General features: G+C 44.7%; 1 protein-coding gene across 1 annotated transcript in view; it reads right to left on the bottom strand.

Annotated features, from left to right (window-relative positions):
* STK24 (serine/threonine kinase 24) overlaps positions 1 to 22,794 on the bottom strand; it is a 96,366-nt gene extending 73,572 nt beyond the window's left edge. Inside the window, 2 exon segments of the mRNA XM_073614409.1 lie at positions 3,322 to 3,552; positions 22,247 to 22,794. Coding sequence (XP_073470510.1) covers positions 3,322 to 3,552; positions 22,247 to 22,288 — 273 coding nt within the window. The 5' untranslated portion in view covers positions 22,289 to 22,794.
* Positions 22,795 to 27,726: the final 4,932 nt, after the last annotated feature.

Raw genomic sequence — 27,726 nt, forward strand, 5'->3', positions numbered from 1 at the left:
TATTCTAAATAGGAAACCTTAATTTTTTGTTTGTAAACATTAAAGATTCTAACTACCAGCAAGAATAAGTCCTTACATTTAAAGAGCACCTGTCATTTCAGATCCATCATGTCAGCACCAGTTAGCGGGCATCCACTCACCTGCTGCCGCCACGTCCCTCACCTTGTTGTGTCACTGCCGCAGCACCAGCCGTCCCATTAAAGTGAATGGGACTGTTGGTGAGTCAACAGCAGGTCAGAGGAGGAGCCGCTGCGGGACAGAGATGACAGTTGCTCTTTAAAAATTGTGATTTAAATTGAGTTGATTTAACTCAAGCCTTTTTACTAGTGGTTTAAATCATGATTTAAATTGACTTGATATAAATCAAATCCACCCCGATATGAACATTTTATTTATGATTATATTCATTTGTCCAATTACATCTGAGCCCCTGAAAATGGAGGGGGGGGGGGGGGGGGGGGGGAGACTGTGTATAAAAATGGTTGCATTTACAATTTTATTCTGGTGACATACAGAGCCAAAAGTATGAAAATTGTGCCTGTGTCCAAATATATATGGACCTGTGTATATTTTTATATGTAAAATTGTATTATATTTGACTTTTTAATTAATAAAACAAATTTAAATTAATATCAATTTATTGTCGGCCTTTATCGGCACATTTAGCGCAAGAAAAGCTCAAGAAAAATGCATCCCTTTAAAATTCTATGTATGTCTTCACACTGGTCCGTTGCACTTCCATTGTGGTGTTAAAAATCCTTCTTGCTGCATTTTTGGTCAGTTAAAAAAACTGCATTAAAAAAAAAAAAAAAAAAAAAACACCTCCCCATTGAAATGCTTTGAAAATGCAGCAAAAAAACATCAATAACTGATCCCTGTTGCGTTTTTTGAGTGTCATGACCTATGAAAAAAAAAAAAAAAAAAAAAAAAACCACACACCATAAGCATAGTAAAATTGCATCAAAAGCAAGGTTTTCTGGGCCATTAATAACCCCATTTTCGGGCGATATTTTTTAGCGGCTGAAAGTTCGGTACATCACCAATTTAAAATGTACTAAGATCACACAGACCTGGAAATCAGTCATTCAGGCACTGAGAGCTGAACCGTGGGAGGCAGAGAAAGTCACATATTCCCCCATACTGGGAAGTACTGTTTTTCACAGGTCTTTGGCAGTGGATCAGATGGGGGTGAAATGTGCCTTGGGGTTTAAGGCCTGTGCACATCATTGCTCCATGTTGCCTCCAGGTTAAAAATGCAGGAGCGTTGACGTACAGAACACACATCCGCAAGAAAGAGAGTTGAGAGTTAATACTTTTTGTAAAACGTTATTTGGTTGTTCTTGACAGTTTTAGTGAAGTAAAACCTACATTATTGTAAACACTTTAAAGTGGTTGTAAATCCTTACCTATACCCACTGAAGTGACTGGCCTCAGAAGATACACAGAGATGAAACAAATCATCCTACATACGTTGTATGTGTTCATTTGCAGCCATCTGTCCTACACTAAGAGTTAAAAAGGATATTTTACAGACTCACAAAGCAGGGGGCAGGGACCTGCAGTTACACATAGACAGTAGAAAAACTGATTGGAGAGAAGGGATCCACCCCCTGTCACACAGCAACAAAGTTTAGGCTGTCAATCACAGGCTGTGTGCTGGAGCTCCCTTCCCTCTCACCTTTTTAGCTCTTGGTGTCAGGAAAACTTGTCTGAAGAGACTAGTGAAGATAACAAAGGAACTAGATGGCAGAGAGAGAAATGGCACTTTGTGCTCTGGAGAGAGGCAACAAAACACTATAGAAATATGTGCTTTGTTCCATGTCTGAGGTTTACAACCACTTAACAATCTCTGATACTAAAACAAGTGCTGCTGACAGTGGCACTGCTACACTGAGTGGGACCCTGGCTGTCAAAATGACATCAGGTCCTGGACATTATACACCTAACACATGGTTGAGGTCCAACTAACATGCTGACTACTTTACCAATCTACATTTAAGATAGTAGGCAATACATTTTGGGTAGTGGGAAAAAAAAGTACCTATATATAGCCCATTAGTTTAGGTTTATATTACCAGTAAGCTGATATCCACAGTCTGCTGCAGGCAGGAAGAAGGACTTCCTCAATCTCTTCCCCCATACATGCACTTGACATGAAAAATATATCTGATTCTAATGCAACTGCCTGATCTGATATTAGAAGCTCTGCCATAACCAATGATGCATACGGGTACATTGTCAATTTCTTCTATACAATAGTACAGACAATAAACTTAGGTTTCATGTACACTGCTGCTAATAAACATTCGTTTAGGAGCAGTTGGGCGTTTTTTTCAACTGCTCCTGAACTCTCTTCTATGTTATCTTATCAGCACATGTACACAGGGTCCTTTATAGTTGTTTCTAGTCAGTTGAGTTTAGAAGCTTTTTGGAACGCAAAAAAAGCGTTCAGAAGCTGAGTTTTTAGGCATTTCAACGCGGCTAAATGTGGTAATTCGTGTTTAGCCGTGTTTCGTTTACAGGCATTTTTTGGCTATTTAAAAAAAAAAAAAAAAAAAGCGCAGCAAAACGGCGCTGAACGTGGCATGTAAATGCGGCAAAACGGGCGTTTTAAACGTGGGTTACGATCGGTCAAGTTAAATCGTTCAGGGGAGGGGTTGTAAAAATGTGTGTACCTTAAGCCTTACTTAGCCGCAAATTTATTGATCTTTACACACAAATTAAAACACATAAAGGATTATACTTAAAGTGGAGGGCCACCCTAAAATGAAAAATCTTTAAAAAAAAAAACACAACATTTGAAAAAAAAAAAAAATTAAATAATTTTTTAAACTTACCTGAACCCTTGTTGCTAAGCAGTCTTCCTAATCTGCCTCTTCCTATTCCGTGGCGTGTTCTGCTCCTCGGTGAGCGGCCACGTTGCCTTCTGGGAACTGTGTGTGTTCCCAGAAAACCACGGGGCCATTCACAGAGCGCCGCGCCGCTCGCAGTAGGAAACTGGCAGCAAAGCCGTTAGGCTCCACTGCCTGTTCCCCCTTAGTTAGGATGGCGGTCCTGGGACCCGAGAACAGAGGGACGGGTCGGCCTCGGGCGGCCGACATCGCGTGCACCCAGGACAGGTAAGTACTTATTTATATAGCTATAGTGTTTGTAGCTGCTGACTTTAAAAAAAAAATTTTGCTGGCCGGAATCCCGCTTTAAATGGAATTACTTAAAAGAAAGGCAGATAATGTAAATTTAAAAATCACAATAACTATACCACAGAGTCAAAAACCATCCAATTAATGAAAAGCTCATTCTGAGAACACTTAAATTGCTCACCTTAAGGTACGACCCATAATACTTTGTCACGTAAGGACTATCACACTGGCTCAGCACTGTAATCTCTTGCTGAATATCTTCTATTTCATCCTCTGCTTCCTCCAGGTCTATGATTTTTATAGCTATAACTTTCTGAGTCCTATGGTCAATCCCTTTGAAAACTTCTCCAAAAGATCCTTTGCCAATCTTTTCCAACTTTCTGAATAGTTCTTCAGGGTCTGCTTTCAGATTCTGGGAAAAAAAACAAAAAACAAAGAAAATATGTAGATTTAATGGTGTTTACAGAAAATTGCATACAGGAAAACCGCTCTGTTATGTGATGAATGTCTAAAACTGTTATTTAACTTTGCCTTGCAAAGGCAGATCCCATATTTTGTATGTCATGGTACAGCTAGTAGTAGTTAAGACCAGGGATCTTCAAACTACGGCCCTCCAGCTGTTGCAGAACTACAAGTCCCATGAGGCATTGTAAAACTCTGACAATCACAGACATGACTAGGCATGATGGGAATTGTAGTTCCTGAATGACTAAAGGGCCGTAGTTTGAGGACCCCTGGTTAAGACACTTTCAGCTATACACGTTCTATAATATTAAAGCGGAGCTCCACCCACATGGGGAAGTTCTGCTTTAAGACGCCCTTCCCTGCCTAACTTGGCATGTCAGTTTGGAAGGGGGGGGGAGCATGTACCTGGTTTTGACAGGTACCCGCTCCACTTCCTCTTGGATCACCCAGAATTCCATTCCTGCCCCTGCAATCCCCTGGGACACATCACAGAACACTGCGGGACCATTCACTAAGTGCAGTGCAGCACACGCAGGGGGATGCCGGCTGTGTGACTTTCGGAAGCCGAAAGTCACACAGCCGGCTGCCCACAGTTAGGATGCTGGCATCGGGAACCCAGAGGCTAAAGAAGAACTAGCCCTTTTGAGGACAGCACTAGATCTTTAGACTGGTAAGTGTCCATTTATTAAAAAAGTCAGCAGCTATAGGATTTGTAGCTGCTGACTTCATTTTTATTTTATTTTTCCAGACTAAACCTCCTTTTTAACCACTTCCTGACTGCACTATAGCCAAAAGATGGCAACAGTGCGGCTGTCCAGTTCTGGAAGGGCATCTATTTACGTCCTCCCAGAACCCCTCCTCCTTACATGACCTCAGGGCATGCATCGGACACACTCTGCGATTGTGTTGTTCTTTGGACACCACTGATCACAGATTGAGTTAAAGGGCCAATCATGTCTGCCCTTTATCATGTGATCATCTGTGTCCAATCACAGCTGATCCCATGTAAACAAAGGCCGGTTATAGGCATTTCCTTTCCTCAGCACTGTCACTGTGTGAGGAAAGGAAAGCCGATAACCAGCTATATGGTGACAGCACACATTTACACTGATAATCAGGACCCTGATCATCAGTGCAGCCCCATCAGTGTTCTTTCACAGCAATACAGACTGCATTTGGAAATCTAAGGAAGGCAGTAGTTTTAGAAGGCGACATCCACCACATCTAGTGCCAGCACTCATTTCATGGCCAAAACAGCTAGGAATAGATCCCGCATTCTAATGTTGTCTCAAACAACAACAGAACTTCATAACCTTGCCTGCATACCTTGTATATGAAGTTGTAGGTACATGATTCACCATCTGTATTAAGGAGTAGGTACATTTGGAAATACATCCTTTGCTTGGCATTCTACAGTTCAGTCAATACTGTTAACCCAAATGACTCATAATGACTAACTGCTTACCTAATTCATTGGTGGCGACATACAAAATAGTTTCAAAGTAAATTATAACATCTCAATAAAGCGGATGTTTTATTAAAGCTAGGACAGAGAAACGAGAATAAAGTCTTAAAGTGGAAGTAAACTACCATGCTACATTTTAAACTTTGGGTCCCCATAAGGTTTTTAACATAATGTGCAAGTATCCACAGCATATGTGCACATTATTCAGAGATCAGCAGTACTGCCACAAAATGCCAGGTCCATTCTGGGCATAGTGTAGAGTCCTTGAGATAAGCCAGTGACAATATCTGGCTTACGCACAGTAGCAGCAGAAGGGTTATACCACACATGCGTGATCGCATCAATGTTTAAATGTAGACTGGCATCATTCAAATCAGCCATACTCAGCAGTAAGCACAGCCAAAGTTGTCCCTGCTGCAGGTAAGTGTTGAAATGCAACACGACTTTCTAAATTCTGTCCTGGTCCACTTAAAGGAGAGGTATAACCAAAGGTATTTTGGCTAGACTTCTTCTGCAAGTCACAGGAGTGCAGTGACCTGTTTTCAGCCAACATCAGGCAAAATTACGCTGACATCACTCAGCCGGTCTAGGTTCAGGAAAGATCCCGACCTTACCTTACAGTCAGGATCCACCTAGGTGCTTGGACCAGCAGCTGGCTCAGCCTCTCAGCTGTGCTGCTGGGTGCCTGAGCCAGCTGCTCCTTCCCTAGCCCAGCACACCAGTGAGTGCTGGAGGGGCAGAGCAGAGAACCGGTGACTAACATTTACAGCTCTCTGCTCAGAGCAAAGGGGAGAACAGTGGTGTTCAAGATACTTCTCTTAACTTCTGCAGCAGCTTACACAGGCACTGTAAATCCTAGCCTAGCAGCTCACACCACCAACCCTTCCTGACCTCTGCCGATAGATGGGTGGGATTGCATTTGGAGCTACAGCTAACAGAAACTCCTGCAAGCACCACTTACCACTACAACCACAAACACCACTGCACAAGCAACCCCTCCATCACCACTGTACACCCCTTTCACCATCATGCCTGAAACTTCCTCGCCAATGCACCTTGACGCCATCACCCTCCCACCACCACCAAGCTCTCACCATGGTAGCTGGCCTTAATCTTCTAACCCCCTGCAGCAATCTATAGGGGGCGGATACAAGACCAGTCACCCAAGTCCCATGAGACACAGCAGCAAGCCTGTTACAATTAAAGGCCTATGGCAGATGGCTAAATGGATCTTCACCCATCTTCACATACATCCCTGTATGTACATCCATGTGAGACTGATGCATGGCTCTGAACGCTGACAAACATCAGCCATTCACAGTCATTGATTTGAACAGGCTCTCTGCATAGATGCTACTAATCCATACTAAGGAATGCACCCAATGCAAATGAACCCTTACAGAAAGCTCCTGTACAAAAGGCAAAAAAAAAAAAAAGAATAGACACGAAGACAGAGTTCAGCTTTAGTCCCTTCTAAGTCACCTAACTGGAACAGCTTAGGATCAGCAATTCAAAGTACTTAAACTCGACAGCCAGACCTCACATTTTCAGAAGCAGAATTTGGCATCAATTCCTTTGATGTTTTCTACAGATGACCCCTTACAGTAGAGTTGGGCCAAACACATCCCCCCCCCCCCCCCCCCCAGTTCAGTTCACACCAGAACTACCGAACAGTTTGGACCTGAGCCACGAACCTTATTAGTCTATGCGACCCAAACTTGAGAAATCAAAAGTCCCCATTTTGAAGGCTTATATGAAAGTTATTGGCCATAAAAAGGGTATGGGGGCCGGGTACTGCCCTGGGGGACATGTATCCATGCAAAAAATTATTTTTAAAAAAAGATAATTTTTACAGGAGCAGTAACTTTAATGATGCTTAAAGTGAAACAATAAAAATGAAAAATTCCTTTAAATATAGTGCCTGGGGAGGGTCCCCTTAGTCTGCCTGTAAAGTCTGTACCATGTATAGAACCTACTGCAGCAAAACTCAAATCCATTAAAAAAAAAAAAAAAAATTAAATTTAATATAATTTTTCCAGCTGCAAGCCATTGCCAAACAAAAACAAAAACAAAAAAAAAAAAAAAAAAAGGCGCAGCAGTCCCTCCCCCCCCCCTCAATCCATACCAGCCCCTCTGGCTGGTAAGAATTTTAAGGGGAACCCTACGCCAAAATGAAAAAAAAATAAATAATGTGCCCCCCCCAAACCATACCAGGCCACAAGCCCTCAACATAAAGGGGGTGCTTTGGGCCTGGTATGGATTTGAGGGATCCCCCACCCCATTTTTTTTCACATATTTCTATTGCCGGCAATGTTTCTTTTTTCATTCAGCTGTCAGCAGGGAAGCTTCCCAGGCCGCTCCTTAACAACCAGCTATTCGCTGTGCCCTGATTGGGCAAAGCCTTGCACCTGACCAGTCAGGTGCATTGCTTCAGCCAATCAGGGCTTAAAATGCACTATGCAGCGTGCAGTGCATTGTGTGACGCTCAGCAGGAGAATATCCCGCCGAGCACCCGGCTAATTTGGGTGTTCGGCGAACGGGCGATGTTGGGTCTAAACTTATGCTAGGTCAGAGCTGCTTGCCAACACTACCATACAGTAAAAAAATCCCTGGAAAGTAAAGAAGTTATATAAGTACACTGCATCTAAATATGGATTTCTGCAAGCTGCCAACACATCGTCGTCAGTCATAAGAACCAGACATTCATGCAGTGCACTCATCTGGGTAACTTTAAGGCTGGGTTCACACTAGGTGTGAACCCAGGCTAAAAGCCCAATTCCTGACAACTAAAAAAAGATCCCTTGGAGTGGGGCTTTTCCTGCACTGCAAGGGTTAATTGCTTGTTTCGGTGTAGGGGAACGAAAATGTACTTAATCCTCCGCTCCTCCCGACAGCTAGACTGGTCCCCGAAGCCTCTTCTCCCCCTTGTTCTAGTGCTCTAGGATCCTGATGTCAAGCCCAAAGTAGGGTCCATAGCCCTGCATTGGACAGATTGACAGCAAGGGACAGTCCACCGCCGAAATGCAAGGGTGCAGAGGATCAGGTAAGTAAAGCAAGGTATACACGCTGAGTTTTTTTTTCATTCAATCAGCAGGTTGAATGGAAAAAAAAACAAACAAAAAAAACAACACCTCACAAATCCCTGTATCAACACAAGCAATATATCTTTGGGACATTCCCCCCTTTCCATGTCAGAATACACAGATCAGCGCTTGCAGACACTGATCGAATGCTGGTATTGTAGAATGATTGTTCGACAGAAGATGGTCTTTAAACCGGCTTCTGTTGAACATGTGTCCAAAGTCATATGGTTCCTGCTGAACTGGCAAAATTTCGGTCTATGTATACCCAGCTTAAAATCGTTTCTCTTCTCCTCTAGACACACAATTACCCCTTGCAGTGTTGGTGTAGCCCCACCGCAGGGCATAATTTTACATTTTACCAAGGGTTGGGAATTTGGGCTCCATGCACACTAGCGTTTTTTTTTTCTTTAAGCTCAAAAAAAGCTTCAAAACAAATGCTGGATAAAAAAAATGTTAATAATAATAGCGTTTTTGTGCCTGCTTGAAGTACCGTTTTAGAAGCTTTTAGGAGCGTTTAGCGCTTTTTTCTGTTGGACAGAAACTCTACAAAAACAATTTTTTTTTCCGCTCCTAGACGCTGAAGCTTAAAAAAACAGCCAAAAGTAGTGCACAGAGCTTAAAGGTTTATATTCTGCTATGGCAGCATGTACACACTTTGCACCTCTGCTGCTGCCATAAACTAGTTTGTAGAACTTCGAGCACTTAACCTTATTAAGGGTAAGTACGCATTCATCTCTTCCAGAGCTCAGGAAGATATAAACAACCCAATTTTCACTACTGATGTGACCAGTTTATACAAGGCCAGTGATAACCATATAGTGACATCCGTCACAAGAAAACGTTTCTCCAACAGATTATTTAAAGGATCATGGTTGGGCTCACTTCTCCAAATCTGATTTTGATATTCAGTGAACCATTGAGTTTGTCTCAAATAATATAGTAGGCCTGAGTAAACAGAAAGTGGTTGGAACGTAAGGCATAGTGGATACACCAAGAGTTCGTGCAGACATTATAGTACAATTATAGTAAAACGAAAAAATTAATATCAAATCTGTCAGAAAGATTGAGTTAGGCTTGAACTCTTATATGATCTAAATCAACAGAGTGTCAATGGTGCAGTAGCCCATAGCAACCACTCAGGAGCCATTACGTACTGGTCTGATTTCGGCAGAGGATATATTGACTAACTGCACTAAAGAACAAACACTCTTTAATTAAAAAGACTGTATGTAGTAATCAATGTAAAGTGATATATAAGGCGATTAAGCTTACACTAAGGGATTTCTAGCTGCAACACACAGCCACTTAGATAAAAAAAAAAAAAAAACACAACTCAGCAATAGGTAAAAAAACAACTTCAGTGTCTTTAAAACGAAAATCTCTCATTAAACATACATTGATTTTTAGGTGATCGGCAGTATGCAGCACTCAAAGACACTGTATCTGCACCATCATGTCACAGCTCCTCTTAGTAACTCCCGGACCCATGTGTCTATTGTCTAATTGAGCGCCTACATTATCAAACCTGGCACATATGGCCCTACTAGAAATTACAAACAGTTGTGCCAACACACACTGCACAGGCATGGTCTGCCATTGTCTCTACCGTGTTTCCCCCGAAAATAAGACCTACTGTGATTTTCAGGAAGGGCTGCAATATAAGCCCTACCCTGAAAATAAGCCCTAGTTTAAAGTTCTGGTGAAATACTAGAGACCACCCTATTACAGTGTTATATAATGTAGACTGTGTGAGTATTTGTGTGATCTAGTTGTGCCAAATACCTTCGGTATAGCGCTGACCTCCCGCTGCAGTCCTCTTCTTCTCCCAGCTGTCCAATCAGTGCTTGGAGCGGGGGACCAGGGCTCTGGCAGGCCATGGAAGCGCAGAGCCGTGCTCAGCTGATCTCACGCTGCTCTCCTCCCAGCTGTCAGCGGGGGGGATTTTGGGTTCCACTCCCTCTGCAGTACTCAGAGCTGGGAAGAGGGCTCTGGCGGGCCATGGAAGTGCCGAGCGGCGCCCAGCAGATCTAACGCTGCTCTGCTCTTCTGCAAGCTGTCAGCGGGGGATCTGGGGCCCCCCTCCCTCTGCAGTGCTCAGAGAGGGGCAGAGGGCTCCGGTGGGTTACAGAAGCACCCAGCGGCGCTATAAGAAGGTATGTGGTACAGTTGCATTACAGAGACATACACATTTTGCATTATGTGGTGCTGTAATGGAGAGGATTCTAGGATTTCACAAGCACATTTACATGGTTCCACGGGGGGAAACATGGTATCAGGAAGCTGATCCAGAGCACTGATGTGCAGCCGGTGCTGAAGTAGGTGCATGTTGAAAGAAGTTGCTGAAAAAAGCTAGAGAGATCAGCACCACTGACAGGCAAAAAGGGTTTTTTTTAAAAAAAAAAAAAAAAAAAAAAAAGGCAAAAAGTCCTTACATCAGGGTTTCAGTTTTGTAAAACAAACGAACTAATAAAAATGCAGAACCGCCTGGCTCTCTCTTCAGCTGCACTGCTGCTCTAGTCACTGCTCCCTCAAAGCATCTCGCCTAGCTCTCACTCATCCTGTAGTTACTTCCCCCCCTGCTGCACAGGCCCTCTCCTGGCCTCAAAACAGGGGATCTCTAGGCACCTCTCTCAATCCCCTGGACGTGTCTAGTCGCCTCAGCTTTCTCAATACTTCAGACTCACTTGTTCCAATTTGCTTAGTCCTGTGGGTAAGGACTGACATGGTTGGTAAGGAGCAACATGGTGTGCTTTCTCCTGAGTCCACCACCTCTCCTAATAGGAGTACACCTGTCTCCGGGATGGAGCACTGAGCTTTGGCCAGGTCTCGCAGTCTTGTAATCATTTTTCATATATTACACTAATGTAAAGAGACCTTTTTTTCCTCAAACAGCCTCCAATTAATTGGTATTAGCAAGAGTTCCCCTGAGACCTGAAAATGTTCTTAAGGGTCCTTATGGGGTACAAAAGTTGAGAAAGGTTGCTTAGGGCCCTCGCCAAGGACTCCTAAACTTAAACCCACCAGACATCAGTAACACCCGGCTCAGACTACTTCTGCAAGTCTTAATGAGTAAATCTACTTTTGTTGAGAAAAAAAAAAAAGCATTCCCCTGTGATCTATGTACATTGCAGGGATTTTAACAAACTTTGTTGCAGATTCCTAGCTGTTTGTGTGTCTGTGTCCATGTGTAAAGTGAATGTAAACGGGGGAGATATTATAAATTATCAATCAGCTGCTGCACTTTCAGGGTTCTAATGAGGAAAGTGTCAGGGTCCGCACCCCTTCAGACGTGATTTCACTTTGAGAGTATCTAACCAAAAATAACATTAATGTTGCAGGGGATGCCCAAAATCCAACTTGTATCTTCGTGCAGACTTCTGGGAAAATTAGTAAACTAATCACCAAGAATGAGCTCAGGCGTGTTCACAACTCCATGTGCCTGATCCCGCCAGGAAGCTGACATTCCGCAGCACTAATGACAGGTAGTGAGACACTTCCCGATTTGTGCAGCTGCGGATTGGGAAAGGTCTCACTGCCTGTGATTTGCGCTGCGGAGTGTCAGCTTCCTGGCGGGTGCGGGCACTTGGAGCTGCGAACACGCCTGATCTCATCCTTACTAATCACACAAACAGGAAATTACTAATCTGGGGGGCGTTCTGTACACCATCTGTGTACAGAACGCCTCCAGGTAGCCATATTGGATTGCAATATTTACAGAAAATGACAGAGCTGCAGATTAAATGTTATTAAAAATGAATTTCCTTTTCAATTACAATTTGACTTGTATTGCATATGTATATGCTATATTATTTTATATTTGCTAATCTCTTTTCCCACGAAAGTGGAGTAACCCTTTAAGCTAAACAACCGATTGCTAGAATGTCCCACCATCACAGTGATTGATCAGTGTAAATTTGGTATTCACGTCAGCCCACCTGCTGAACGAAAAAAAAAAAAATTATGAACAGATTCCTCCATCCACACAAGTGAAGTGTATAGCCACTTCCAGACTATGCCTTTTCTGGCACTTTTTGTTTACATGTAACAATCAGTATTTTTTTGCTAGACAATTATATATATTTTATTTTAAAAGCAAAGGCCCTACAGCAGGGATGTCCAAACTTTTTTCAAGAGGGCCAGATTTGATGAAGTGAACATCCGTAAGGGCCGACCATTTTGCCTGACATTCTTTGAACCAATAAAATTCGGTCTAAGTCTGTCTCGTCCGAGCACTAAGACCCCTTTCACACTGAGGCCTGTAAAGCACCTGAAAAACAGCTCCCCTGCAGTCTCATTGTGAAAGCCCGAGTGCTTTCACACTGAGGTGATGTGCTGGAAGGACGTTAAAACAACTCCTGCAAGCACCATTTTTGGAGCGGTGAAGGAGCGGTGTATAACCCTTTTTCGGCCGCTAACGGGGCGGCCGGAAACCCCCGCAAAAATGAAGGTAAAGTGCCGCTAAAAATAGCAGCCCTTTACCGCCAACGGCGCAGACGCCCCAGTTTGAAAAGGGCCTTTTACACTGCCCAGCAAGAATTCTCCTGCATTTGTGGCTGTGTGTGGTGAAGAGATTAGCTCGGGCGTGTTATTTGGATATACCATATTTATTGGCGTATAACACGCACGTTCACTTTAAGAGGGAAGTTTCAGGAAAAAAAAAATTAAATAAAAGAACTGTGAAGCAAATTATGGGTCAGTGCTCATCTGCAGCCTCACAAGTGCCATGAATGCAGCACCCCCATTGCCATCAGTGCAGCACCCCCCATTGCCAGGAATGCAGCACCCCCCCACCCCACCATTGCCAGGAACGCAGCACCCACCATTGCCATCAGTGCAGCCTGATTGATACCCATCCATCTGCAGCCTCGGAGGGGAAAGGGAGGGGGGCGGGACGAGCGCTAAAAGATTACTTACAGGAAAAACTCCTGTTTTCTCGGTGGCCTCTTTAATACAAAGTCTCGCCTCCTCAGAACAGTCATCCAATGGCAGCGCAGGAGACGGGACTTCCTATTACAGAGCTGCCGTGTAAACAGGAAATTCTCCTGTGTGTATGGCACTCGTTCCGCCCCCCCCGTCCCATTCAAGGCAGCCAGCATATATATCTTTTTTGGCCCCGGCGCTGAGAGATCGCTGGGGGCCACAAAAGATATATATGTCCACATAACATATAAGATATATATGGCTGGTGGGCCCGACTTTGGACATGCCTGCCCTAGAGAATAAATTGGTGGCTGTTGCAATTTTTTATGTCACATGGTATTTGCGCAGCTTTTCAAACACATTTTTTTTTTTTTTTAATACACTTTTAATGCCAAAAAAAAAAAAAAATGGCGCCGTTAACATCCAGGTAAATCAGAAGTGATGTCAGGTCATCGCTTCTGGGTTACCAAAGCCGAGAGCCGATCAAAGCCAATCCGGGCTTTGTTTGGCTTTCCGATGAGCCGTCGGAGGGGAGAGCTGGACGTTCAGGCCTTTCCCATGAGCCATCGGACGGGACAGCTGGACGTTCGGGCCTTTCCCATGAGCCGTCGGACGGGACAGCTGGACATTCGGTCTTTCCGATGGGACGGGATAGCCAGAGAAGCCGCTAGGATTTCTTTTACAAGAGAGCCAACCGGCGGCCCTAAAAAAAAAAAAACAGTACTGGGATAATGCTTGCAGCTGCAGTCATCATCCTGGTATAACTACGTGAATTCCAGCCACGTATCAGTACTTTACTGGTCCGAAAGTGGATTGAGTAATCCACCCACCCCCCTGGGACATTGTATTCTGACAGCAGGGGCTCTGCTGTCAGAATACACTGATCAGCGGCTGCAACTACTGATTGAGGAAAGTTTTCCAGCATGGCCATTCAACAGAATTTTATCCAACGATCGACTTCTGTCAAACAGGGAGAGCCACACACAGATCGAAATTCAGCCAGTCCCTGCTGAACTTGCCAAATCTCGATCTGTCTGTAGCCACCTTTACACTATAACGAGGAGCACATTCTTGCAGCCTGCTGCTGCAGATGACAAGCCAACCAATCTGTCCTACAAGGCTCAACATACAATCTTTGTACAATCAACCTTAGATTCTCCAAAGCTATGTAATAGGACGACCTGTCTAAATTTTCCAATCAATCTGTATCAAATCAGGCAGGTTCTTACACTAAATAGTTGCTGGTAGATCTACAATAGATTGTACAATCAGACTGACACACGTGTGGTGAGCTTTACCACTTGCCCACCAGCCACCGTCATTATACTGCGGCAGGTCGGTTCGTTCCCGCAAATCGCCGTAGGTGTACGTCGGCTATTTTAAGAAGTATACAGCAGGCGCCCACTGCATGGCGGGGGAGCCGATGCACGTGGTCAGCGGCCACGATGTCTGCCAGCCACCCGTGATCGCTCCACAGAGAGCCAGAATGGGGATCTGTCAATGTAAACAAATAGATCCCCATTCTGACAGGGGAGTAGAGAGAGATCTGCTGTTCCTAGTGATCAGGAACAGAGATCTCTCTCTCCTCCTCCAGTCAGTACACTCCCCCCACAGTTAGAAACACCTCCCTAGGGAACACATTTAACCCCTTGATCACCACTGGTGTTAACCCCTTCCCTGCCAGTGACATTTATACAGTAATCAGTGCATTTTTGAAGCACTGATCACTGTATAAAGGTCACTGGTCCCAAAAAAAAAAAAAAAAAGTGTCAAAAAAGTGTCTGATTTGTCCACCGCAATGTCGCAGTCCCGCTAAAAATCCCTGCTCACCGCCATTACTAGTAGAAAAAAAATATAAAAATAAAAAGTTCATAAATCCCCTATTTTGTAGATGCTATAAAACTTTTGCACAAACCAATCAATATACACTTATTGCGATTTTTTTTACCAAAGATATGTAGAAGAATACATATTGGCCTATACTGATGAAGATTTTTTTTTTTTTTTTTTTTAGGGGGGGGGAATTATAGAAAAAAGTAAAAAATATTGTCAGCTTGTTTGTTTATAGCGCAAAAAATAAAAACCGCAGAGGTGATCAAATACCACCAAAAGAAAGCTCTATCTGCGGGAAAAAAAAAAAAAAGAAGACATACATTTTGTTTGGATACAGCGTCGCACGACCGCACAATTGTCAGTTAAAGCGACGTAGTGCCGTATCACAAAAAATGGCCCGTCGTTAAGGGGGAAAAAAATCTTCCGGTCCTTAAGTGGTTAAGGCCTGGTTCACACCTATGCAGTTTGCTTTTGATCCGTTTCTGCAGTGCATTTTGCATTATTGCACATGAGTTTGACGCGTTTTGCATTTTTTATGCTTTTTTTTTGCTCCAGGATTAAAAAAAAAAAAAAAAAAAAAAAAAACAACACCACACTACATGCTTTTCTGCAGCTTCTCCATTAAAGTCTATTGAACCAAAAATACACTGCCCTGTATTTAAAAAAATCCCTGACCCATTAACAAAAACGCAGCGGCTGAAAAAAAAAGCATAGACGTGAACGTGTTACATAGAAAACCAAGGTAAATGGATTGTAGTGTGTCTGTTTTGATACAGAATAATTGGTTAGATCAGGTTGGTGCTCATATTACATACTTTTGGCACATCTAAAGTTGATGGTACAGTCAGATTGCAATGTGTATGGTGGCCCTGGTTAAGAAACAAATCAGCAGCGGCAGCTCCCATATTTCTACCCTGACAGGCGCTCTTAACAGATCCACGCTATAGCCGAATGATGGCTACAGCGCGGACCTACATTGCCGGCAGGGCGTCAACAGACGTTCTCCCGTGCTCGAGCGGCCTGCGCGCGCCGCGCGCTCTGATCAGCGAGTCTATGAGACTCGGCTGATCACAGATTGGAGTAAAGGGTTGATCCTGACCCCTTACCACGTGATCAGCTGTCATCCAATGACAGCTGGTCATCAGATGTAAACAGACCCGGTAATCGGCAATTGAGAAAAAAAAAAGCCGATCACCGGCGGCTGTCAGGCGGACATCGGTCCCGATCAAGGAGAGCTGCCACCAGCTCATCTGTGCCACCTGCCAGTGCACAACAGTGCTACCTACCAGTGCCCACAGTGCCACCTATCAGTGTCACCAATCAGTGCCTCATCAACAGTGCTGCCCATCAGTGCCATCTTATCTGTCCCCATCAGTGCCGCTTTATCTGTCCCCATCAGTGCAGCCTATCAGTGCCGCCTCATCAGCGCATATCAATGAAGGAGAAAAATTACCTGTTTGCAAAATTTTATAACAAACTATGAAACATGATTTTTTTCAAAATTTTCCATCTTTTGTTTGTTGCAAAAAATAAAAACCCCAGCTGTGATAAATACCCCCAAAAGAAAGCTCTATTTGTATGAAAAAAACTGTAATTTGGGTACAGTGTTGTATGACCGCGCAATTGTCATTCAAAGTGAGTCAGCGCTGAAAGCTTAAGATTGGTCTGGGAAGGAGGGGGGTTTAAGTGGCCAGCCAATCAGACTTCTCGGAATGCTGAGCCAGCTAAGTAAATGAGCAGCAGTTTGGTGATGGCTCTGTCTGTTCCTAGGTGTGTCTGGGCTAATAAATGACCCGAAGCTCCTGCCCTGTCAGACCAGTTACTTCAGGTCTAGGCAGAGCATAGTGTTACTTCCTCTTGTAAGAAGAAGACTCATATCTTCAGCATGTGGCCGGATACACAGGAAGGCGCTCCTCCTCCCCCTCACACACACACACACACACACAACGGGTTAACCGGCCAGCACAGTGCAATACACTGGTGGGGAACATGGTCCACATTGCGCAACGCTAACGTCCAGATGTTTAGTACTGGATTGTTTCCTCTCATTACAGCCTGCTAAATAAGCAACGCTTCCTGCGCTTAGTGTAGGGGGGCACGGGAAAGTGAAAGCCGAGGCTGTGTGTTTACCCTGGAGAAGGTGGCTCACCACACACCCGTTACAATCCGACCATACAATCAACTTTACATTGACCAAAACTATGTAGTAAGAGGGCCTGTCTAAACTTTCCAATCTGTATCCAATCAGGCAGACCCTTGTACTACATACCTGTTGGTATATCCATGCCCCAGTTCACACTTATGCAGATCAGATGCGATCCCAAAAGCATAGATTTGCATGTCATGTAAAAAATACATTATTTCCAATGAAGGCCATTCCCATATATGCGGTGCAAATTTGCTCCGGTTCAAAAAAAGGGTCCTGTGAGGTGTGAATTTCAGCTCCATGGACTTCTATGGGACCAAACTGAATTCGCAGTCCAGTGTTCACTGCGATTTTTTTTTTTTTGCCTTGGTTTTAATAGAAAAGAGAATCACAGATGTGACCACTCCCCTCGCAAATTTGCATGGAAACCACACATGATAAGCAAAATTCACATCGTGATGTAAAGTGTGAGCCGGGTCTAGAAATCACACCTGTAAAGTGCCTGAAAACCACTTTCCATTCATTTCATTGTGTCTTTTCACACTGGGGCGGTGTGTGTTTGTGGGACGTTAGGAAAAGTCATGCAAGCAGCATCTTCGGGGCGGTTTTGGAGCGCGGTATTTAGAGCTCCCAAAACACCCTGCCCATTGAAATAAATAAGCAGCGCTTCCAAAGCGCCGCAACACGGGCAGCGGGTGCTTTTAACCCCTTCTTTGGGGATGAGCCTAGGTTCACACTGATGCGATGCGGGAACCAGCGCGATTACAGCGCTACTTCCCGCATCGCATTTCTCTTGCAGGCAGTTCACACTGCCTTCTGCGATCCGCTGCGGGTGTCATTACACTGTTAATGACGCCCCCAGATCGGTTCACAGATCGCAGTGCGAACTGTGAACTCGCACAGGAATCGGATCGCATAGGTGAGAACACCCATGCGATCCGATCTCAGTGCGGGGGAAAAATTATCCCTGTACTTTTTTTCCTGCGAATCTAATGCGAGTTCAGCCATACAACTGTCTCACAGACATCGCATGTGATTTGCACTGTAGGTGTGGGTGCGACTCACATGCGATGTCTGTGATTGCAGTAGTGTTAAACCTGGGCTAAAAGAGCCCCACTAGCAGCCGAAAAGCGCAGTTAGCCGAAAAACGAGCGGCGCTTTGTTGTGGGCTGTCAAAAGACCCATCACTGATTGGATGCAGGCACTCTAAGCTGACCATTTCCTGATCGGTTTCTTCAATTTCTTTTTCACATGCGTGAATACACACTTTAGTTATCCAATCGTGTGCAGATGAAATAAGTAGTCAGGAATTTGCTTTTCACTTGACTGGATAATTGAAGTGAATATTCATATAATTTATGGCATTCGCATTCTTAGCTCCTTTAGGAATGCATCCTCACTTGCGTACAAGAATAAACAGTGTATCACATGAGGATGGCGGTGTAGTCATCCTGTGTCATGTGGGTTCCATCTTGAATTTATCATGTACACTGCTTTTATTTACACAGTACACCCTGATGTGTCAGTTTGTGTATGTACACTCACTGCTATACCTTCTCTGAGGTACTATAGGAGTAGATGTTCACTTTTAGGCCCCATTCACACCTCAGCTTTTGTAGCTCAAAGCTCCAAAACAATCAGCATCCATAATCCTGTGTATTTTAATGGTGGCCATTCACATATATGCGTTTTCTGGCACCTGTAGCTCAACACCTGACGCTCTGAAAGCTACTATGGAGACTGAATTGGATGTTTTTGATCTAATAAACTTGGATGGGAACACCTGGAGACACGCGAATGGAGGATTTTTATGTGATTTTTAGCCTTAACACTGATCCCCTCCCCCTAGTGCTTTCCATTGGCTAAAGCCTAAAACCTAAACACCTGATGCTCGAATACACATGTAAAAAACTTGAACTAAACTCCTAAAACGCTTGTATATGTACAAAAGAGTGTGCAAATACACTTAGCCTAGGTTGTGCGGGTTGGGAATGCTTGCAAAATAGTGCGCATTCCTGACCTGCAGGCAACAACGATCTGCTCTTCAGTAGACGTGCAAAGGTGGCAAGAATTCTGAAAATGGTAGTAAACTGCAAAAATAAATAAATACATAAAATAAACTGCCCCTGCAAAAATAATAGCAGCATGTGCTAGTAAAGGTAAAGACTTACCTTAGAACGAAGCTCTCCAGCAGCACGCTGTCACCACCGACAGGGCTTCCATCTTCACCGTCTTCTTTCCGTGTTTGCGGACTTCGGCAGTTTAACTGGCCGAGCCACGATGATGTTGCTCCTACGCATGCTCGCGGGAGTCACGGCGCAGCTCTCTCAATGGATAGCAGACCGTCCATTGAGAAAGCAGTGCACATGTAAATATCTCCTAAACAGTGCAAGCTTAAGAGAGGTTTACTGTACATACAGATAAGTCTTACTTTAGGCTTAGCTGTAGGTACAAGTAAACAAGGTAGGCTTTGCTACCACTTTAATGTGTGGCGCGGTTTTCAAGAAAACATTCCAGGACTTCTTTACCCATGTTGCTCAACAGTGCAACAGCCCATTCAGATGAATGGGCTGTTGTACCCACGACGTGTGCGCACAAATGCGCCCCCACGAGTGTGAAACTAGCCTTAATAAACATGCCTGAAAATCTCTCTGCTCAGGTATGAATGCAGCCTTAAAGTGAATTTCACCTATCTCATGACTTCTACACACCAGCCTCACAGGGCAGCATTGCTGAACACATACACAGGGCAACTTGCTTTAGGTCTTACTGCTTCAGGTCAATAGTGCGTTGGTGTGCATTGAAAAAAAAAAAAATAGGACCTGTTGCACTTTTGCACAGTTGTCCTGAACACTGAACTGCATCACAATGCAATGCCCTGCATAGAGTTAAAAGACGTGAACATTAAAAGAGGTTTAGGCCCCATTCAGACTTCTGAATAGAAGTGGGCAGGAAGCTCCATTAAAAGCAACAGCAGCTATTTGTGACCACTTTTATGTAGTCGCTCAAACAGCGATTACCTGCAAATGATGGGCACTGGATGCAGGCAGGAAGGAAGCCGCCGTCTTAATCCCGGATTGATCTGCAGTTACCATGGGTTCTGCACATGTGATCATTCATGACACCAGCTGAAAGCACAGGCAACTGTCACAGTTATCATTCATGGCATGCCCTGATTGGAATGGTTTTGGGAAACAACTAAATTGCTGGCCTTAAAGTGGAACTATACTCACCTTCTATCCACTGCTGTGGTCTCCTGGAGCTTCCCACTGGGCACTGTCATTCGCTTCCAGGAACAGATCTTCGGCTATTTTAATTGGCCCAGCCAAGATGACGTCACTCCCACGCATGCGCAGGAGCTCAATCATCTCAGTGTTGCCAAAATTTGTTCACTGGGCTGTGTGTGCGCAGTTTAGTGTACAGGTCATACAGGAAGATAATTGCATTTTAATACACGAGACATTGGGGTTGCTTTACTAAAACTGGAGAGTGCAAAATCTGGTGCAGCTGTGCATGGTAGCCAATCAGCTTCTAACTTCAGCTTATTCAATTAAGCTTTGGCAGTAAAATCTGGAAACTGATTGGTTTCTATGCAGACCTACATCAGTTTTAGATAATCAACCCCATAATTTGTTTCTTCTGCATTAAAGTGGAAGTAAAATTATTTGTAAATAAATGACTGACAGGCAGGGTATTTATGACAGGAGAGACCCTATTGGTCTCTTCTGCCTGTCAGCTGTCATGTACACTGAGTTGTGCATGCGCAGCTCAATGAACATTTACAGATGTGATCCGTGCCGCAGTGATGTGACTCCCATGCGCATGTGCGGGAGTGATGCCATCGTAGCCTGGCCTATCAAATGGCTGAAGGCATGGAACCCAGAAGGAGGACCGGGCGAAGATGGAAGCGATGGGGGCCTGCCAGATCGGTCCCACCGCAATGCTGGAGGACACCATATGACAGGTAAGTCTGCCATAATGTACTAATATGCTGTGCATACTAGAACATTATAGCATAACCAACCTGGGGGGGTCCTAAAAAAACAAATTTTAGGTTGCTTTCACACTGTGGGTCTGGTCTGTTTAAGCTGCGTTTTTCGGCTGATAGTGGAGCGCTTTTAACCCCCGCTAGTGGCTGAAGGGGTTAAAAGCACTCCTGTTGTGCACCTTCCAATGGGCAGGAGCAATGTAGGAGCGCTCTAAATAGAGTTCCCAGACCGCCCCAAAGATGCTGCTTGCAGGACTTTTTTTCCCGTCACGCAAACGCACCGCCCCAGCGTGAAAGCACTCAGGCTGTCAAACCGGGGTGGCATGGGAAGCAGTTATAAGGCGCTTTACAGGTGCTATTTTTAGTGCTAAAATGCCTGAAAACTGCCTCAGTACGAAAGGGGTCTTACAGTGGACTTTACTTCTGCTTTAAAATCCTACATGTGGGCCAAATTTGTTTTCTTACATAAAGTTCCATTTTAAGTGGGTGGTAACACCCGGAAGTGGCGGTAGCTTCCTGGTCACATGATCGCTGTCACATATAGGGGTCTCAAACTGGTGGCCCTCCAGCTGTTGCAAAACTACAAGTCCCATGAGGCATTGCAAGGCTGACAGTTACAAGTATGACTCCCACAGGCAGAGGCATGATGGGACTTGTAGTTTCGCAACAGCTGGAGGGCCACCAGTTTGAGACCCCTAGTAGATCCTGGTACGAACCCACCTGAGTGAGCCTGGCAGGAAGCTGTCACTTGTATGGGCCAATCAGGTGTTCCCCGTCCCAAACATATACATGCCCCATGGTGGCAAATGCCTCTGCCACTTCTGATTGGCCTGTACAGATGACAGCTTCCTGCCAGGCTCAGACTGGGATCTGTACTCACCTGAGCTCCTCAGTAAGTAGGAGTACACAGAGTGTGGTGGATACATATGTGCAGCGACTGGGTTTTAAGGCCCATCTGCCCCATATATGTGCTCAGGACTGGCTATTCTCCTGTCATTCACTAGAATAATAGAAAATTGACTTTGAAAGTGAACCACTGTACTCCTTTAGTAAATCAGGGTGGGATGATCAGGATGGAGTGCTCCCCCACCAATAAGCACACACACACACAGGCCGACCACCGATCTGAGTGTGGACAAAGTTGTGTGCGGGGTGAGCCCATGGATGGAGAGCCCCCCGCACCCCTGTACCCGGATCCCCTCTTACCTGTACCCCAGGCAGGCCGGTGTGCCCCAGGGAGACGCTCATACTGCCGGCCCCGAGATCCACAGCCAGCCCAGAACTCGGATGGCCAGTCCGGGCCCAGGAGGAGGAGGAGGATTGCAGGTCCGGAGTGTGCAGGAAGAGATTTGTGTACGATGATGATTTCCGGCCGGGAGGATAGTCCGATCAGTGGTGGCCGTGCTCAGGATCGGGTGGGGGGAGATATATCAGCCTGTGATTTCTCCGATCTCTCCTCCTCTACAGACCAGGAAACAAGAAATGTAAAAAAACAATAACCACCCACCTACCCTCCTCCTCCTCCTCCTCCTCCCGGCTCCTCCTGCCACCGCCGCTCATCATGTCACTGCTGACAGCACAGCATGCAACAGGTCTGGAGGAGGGGGTCACATCAGGATCAGGGGACCCCCCCCCCTTTATCTCATACACATTGCTGTTTACCCACTGCAAAGGGAGACCCTTAAAGTGCAATTCACCTAAAGAGAACTTCTGCTCCCCCCACTTCTTTTGGAGTTTTTTTTTTTTTTTAGGGCGCAGGTACTTAGTTTTGACAGGTGCCCACTACCACTAGAATCCCCTAGATCAGTGATTGTCAGACTGGGATTTACAGGGGTGCCCCGGGAGTTTTCAAAAACATTTCAAATTCCTAGCGTTTTCAAACCTTGAACATATCAAAAAATGAAACGGTAAATCAATATCGCAAAAGTTTAAAAAGGAACATATAGAAAAATGCAATCTCTGTCGGTCTGTCATCCGTTGGTTCCTTTTCGGAACGCAAGACTTGTGCGAGATCTCGGGAGAACCCGATCGCTCTAATTATATTATAATAATAGAGACCGTTCCCTTCCAACTTATTAGTAGTTGTAATTCTGCCATTTGTGTCTTTGTGGTTTTGTGAGTTGGGATTTTTTTGACTGAAATCAAATCGAAGAAGAGAGAGAGAGAGAGACGTCTTATAATTGACGATGAAATACGCGCTTGTTTCTCGACTTTGGAGCCTCGCTTCAATCTGATATGCACTCAAAAGCAGGCACATCCTTCACATTAAAGGGGTTGTAAACCATCAAGGTGAAAAACCTCCTGTAATGCTGCAGCCCCCATTTTACTTACCTGTACCCCCTCTATCCCGTCCCGGGGACGAGCACACCAGCAAAAGCCAGTGTCTGGGGTCCTGATTGGATGGATTGATAGCAGCGCAGCCATTGGCTCTCGCTGCTGTCAATCAAATCCAGTGAGCCAGGGGGCGGGACCGAGTCATACATTCGGCTTCTATGGATGCCAGATGAACGACTCAGGAGTGCGACTGCAAGGTAACCCGCCTGGAGAGCGCTTCTCACAGGGGGTTACCTGATGCGGGGAGGAGCAACGAGAGCCACCAAGGGACCCCAGAAGAGTATGTTTGGTGCCACTCTGTGCAAAAAGAGCTGCACAGTGGAGGTAATTATGACATGTTTGTTGTTTCAAAAAAAAAAAACAAAGCTTTATGCAGCGTACACACGACGGACTAGGTCTGGCGGACTTTTCGACAGACTTTCCGAATGAACGGACTTGCAACCAAAGTCCGACGGATTTGTACGTGATGACGTACGACCAGACTAAAATAAGGAAGTTGATAGCCAGTAGCCAATAGTTGCCCTAGCGTCGTTTTTTTGTCCGTCGGACTAGCATACAGACGAGCGGACTTTTCGACCGGACTTGAGTCCGTCAGAAATATTTGAAACGTGTTTCATTTCTAGGTCTGTCTAACTTTTTGGGAAAAAAAGTCCGCTGGAGCCCACACACGATCGAATTATCCGACGTACTCCGGTCCTCCGGACCAAGTCTGCCGTAAAGTCCGCTCATGTGTACGCGGCATTAGTGTCATTTTAAATTTAAAATCAAAGCGGAACTTCCGGTTTAAGCACTCCTCGCCCCCTTACATGCCACAATTGGCATGTAATTTTTCTTTTGGGGGGGGGGGAGTGGGTACCTGGTTTTTACAGGTACTTCCTGTCCCACTTCCTGCTTCCGCTGTCTCTCCCTCTAGGCGGCTCCTCCCTCTCCCTCTAGGCGGCTCCTCCCTCTCCCCCTAGGCGGCTCCCTCTCCCCCTAAGTGACTCCTCCTCCCCCCTAGGCGGCTCCTCCCTCTCTGGGACACGTCGCAGGTTCCAGGAGATTGCTTGGCCACGAGGAGAGCGCGACGCGCAGTGCGCACCCAGCTTTGAAAGACACAAGGATTCCACCTGGAGTTTTGAAATGCTGGCCACCTGGTGATCCTCCAACACTTCCTAGGGATGGGAGGGTGCTACATTATTATCACATAATCAAAGAGCAAAAATCAAATAGAATCTCTTACCAGAGAGTGCAGATGTCACCTGTAATGAGCCGATGATGACAAGGCCCTTGTCATGATCAATTTTATAGTCATTGGTAGTTTAAGGATTAATAAAAATGTTTTCAATGCATCTGTCATACACAACATTCATTGTGATTATAGCCATACTGATTCATTAGCAGCGTACAGGGCTCCCTACTTCATGTAAGGTTTAGCAGCACCATCGTTTTATATTATTTTTACATAACTTTTATTTTACATCATATTTTACATATTTACATTTAAAAATTACATGTACTAAATATTTACCTGATATTTTATATAATAACTGTGTATAAAAAAAATGAACTTATGTAAAGTGCTGGCAGCTGGCAGTCTATACCGCTACAGACAAGTCCTGGGCCAATCTGACTGGCAAAGCTCTGTCTACTCCTAACCTGCCACAGCACCCATACCAGGGGCGCCATTACAAAGTAATACTAAAGGCTTGTGTGTTATATATATTTTTTTTTTTTTTAAATATCAAACATGTTATACTTACCTGCTCTCAGCAGTGGTTTTGTACAGAGTAGCCCGGATCCTCCTCTTCTCAGGTTCCCCCCCCCCCCTCCACTGAGTGCACCCATAGCAAGCTGCTTGTTATGGGGGCACTGGTGCGTGGTTGCTCCCGAGCCCCGCTCTGTGTGTCCATAAAACTCACCCCCGCCTCCTCTCTTCACATTGTTTCTGATTGACAGCCAATGGCTCCTAAAGCTGTATCTGGGCCAATGAGGAGCAAGATCGGGCTTAGGTATGTGTTTAGGAGGCTGCAAGGGAAGCTGCATGCGGATACTTTTTTACCTTACTGCATAGAATGCAAAATCCTTCTGCCTTTAGAACCACTTTATTGGGGTCCCATACAGCTTACCTGACAGGCATCTCTCCCCTTCCCCCAGTATTGTTGGTCTTTGGAAGGCTCAGACTGTACAGATAACCCCCCTATCCTCCAGCATTGGTATTCTTTGGAAGGTAACACTGTAGTAATAAACCCCCCAGCTTTGGTGGCCACTAGTATGCTCAGGCTGTAGTAATAATGTCACCACCCTAGCAACTGGTGATTTGTGGACAGCTCACATTGTTATAGTACCCATCCCAGGAGGTCAGGGGCACGTTCAGGCTGTAAAATGTAATTCTTCCTCTAACATTGGCATTCAGTGTTTCTTACCTGAGCACATACTACTACGCTGCTGCCTCTCTCAATGTTGCCTGGAACTATACTTCAACTGTTTGGTGGAGATCACATCACATGACAGTTGCAGCTGCTTTTAGTGCTGAGTGCTGGAACATAAAGAGCACACATATACATATATTTAAAAAAGCATGGTGGCATAGTGGTTTATGTATGTATTTACATGCATACACACATAGGGAAATCTTTGGTGGCTTTCAGATACATACAGTGCTTTGAAAAAGTATTCACACCCCTTGAAATTTTCCACATTTTGTTATGTTACAACCAAAAACGTAAATGTATTTTATTAGGATTTTATGTGATAAAGCAACACAAAGTGGCACATAATTGTGAAGTGGAAGGAAAATTATAAATGGTTTTCAATTTTTTTTTTTACATTTGTATTCAGCCCCCCCGGAGTCAATACTGTGTAGAACCACCTTTCGCTGCAATTACAGCTGCAAGTCTTTTTGGGTTTGTCTCTAGCAGCTTTGCACATCTAGAAAGTGACATTTTTGCTCATTCCTCCCTGCAAAATAGCTCAAGCTTTGTCAGATTGGATAGAGAGCGTCTGCGAACAGTAATTTTCAAGTCTTGCCACAGATTCTTAATTGGATTTAGGTCTTGACTTTGACAGGGCCATTCTAACACATTAATATGCTTTGATCTAATCCATTCTATTGTAGATCTGGCTGTATGTTTAGGGTTGTTGTCCTGCTGGAAGGTGAACCTCCGCCCCAGTCTCAAGTCTTTTGCAGACTCTTTCTTCTAAGATTGCCCTGGATTGGCTCCATCCATCTTCCCATCAAATCTGACCAGCTTCCCTGTCCCTGCTGAAGAAAGGCATCCCCACAACAAGATGCTGCCACCACCATGTTTCACGGTGGGGATGGTGTGTTCAGGGTGATGTGCAGTGTTAGTTTTCTTCCCACACATAACGTTTTGCTTTTAGGCCAAAAAGTTCAATTTTGGTCTTATCTGACCAGAGCACCTTCTTCCACATGTTTGCTGTGTCCTCCACATGGCTTCTCACAAACTGCAAATGGGACTTCTTATGGCTTTCTTTCAACAATGGCTTTCTTCTTGTCACTCTTCCATAAAGGCCAGATTTGTGGAGTGCACGACTAATAGTTGTCCTGTGAACAGATTCTCCCACCTGAGCTGTGAATCTCTGCAGCTCCTCCAGATTTACCATGGGAATGAATGCTCTCCTTGCCCGGCCTGTCAGTTTAGGTGGGTGGTCATGTCTTGGTAGGTTTGCAGTTGTGCCATACTCTTTCCATTTTCGGATGATGGATTGAACAGTGCTCCGTGAGATGTTCAAAGCTTTGGATATTATTTTATAACCTAACCCCGCTTTAAACTTCTCCACAACTTTATTCCTGGCCTGTCTGGTGTGTTCCTTAGCCTTCATGATGCTGTTTGTTCACTAATGTTCTCTAACAAACCTCTGAGGGCTTCACAGAACAGCTGCATTGATAGTGAGATTAAATTACACACAGGTGGACTCTATTTACTAATTAGGTGACTTCTGAAGGCAATTTGGTTCCACTAGATTTTAGTTAGGGGTAACACAGTAAAGGGGGCTGAATACAAATGCACTCCACGCTTTTCAGATATTTATTTGTAAAAAATGTGGAAAACCATTTATCATTTTCCTTCCACTTCACAATTATGTGCCACTTTGTGTTGGTCTATCACATAAAATTCCAATAAAATACATTTATGTTTTTGGTTGTAACATGACAAAATGTGGAAAATTTCATGGGGTATGAATACTTTTTCAAGGTACTGTACAACTACGAAACTTTGAGGATACAATAAAACCCGTTGGCTGTGAAAGCAGATGTCGAGCAGTCCCTCACTGTATCCTGTACCTGGTAGCAGAGCCTGATATGATGAGGAAGGCCTCTCTTACACCTCTGGCTGATAGTGTAAACA

The sequence above is a fragment of the Aquarana catesbeiana genome, linkage group LG02, assembly GCF_042186555.1.
Source record: "Aquarana catesbeiana isolate 2022-GZ linkage group LG02, ASM4218655v1, whole genome shotgun sequence".
Taxonomy (NCBI): domain Eukaryota; kingdom Metazoa; phylum Chordata; class Amphibia; order Anura; family Ranidae; genus Aquarana; species Aquarana catesbeiana.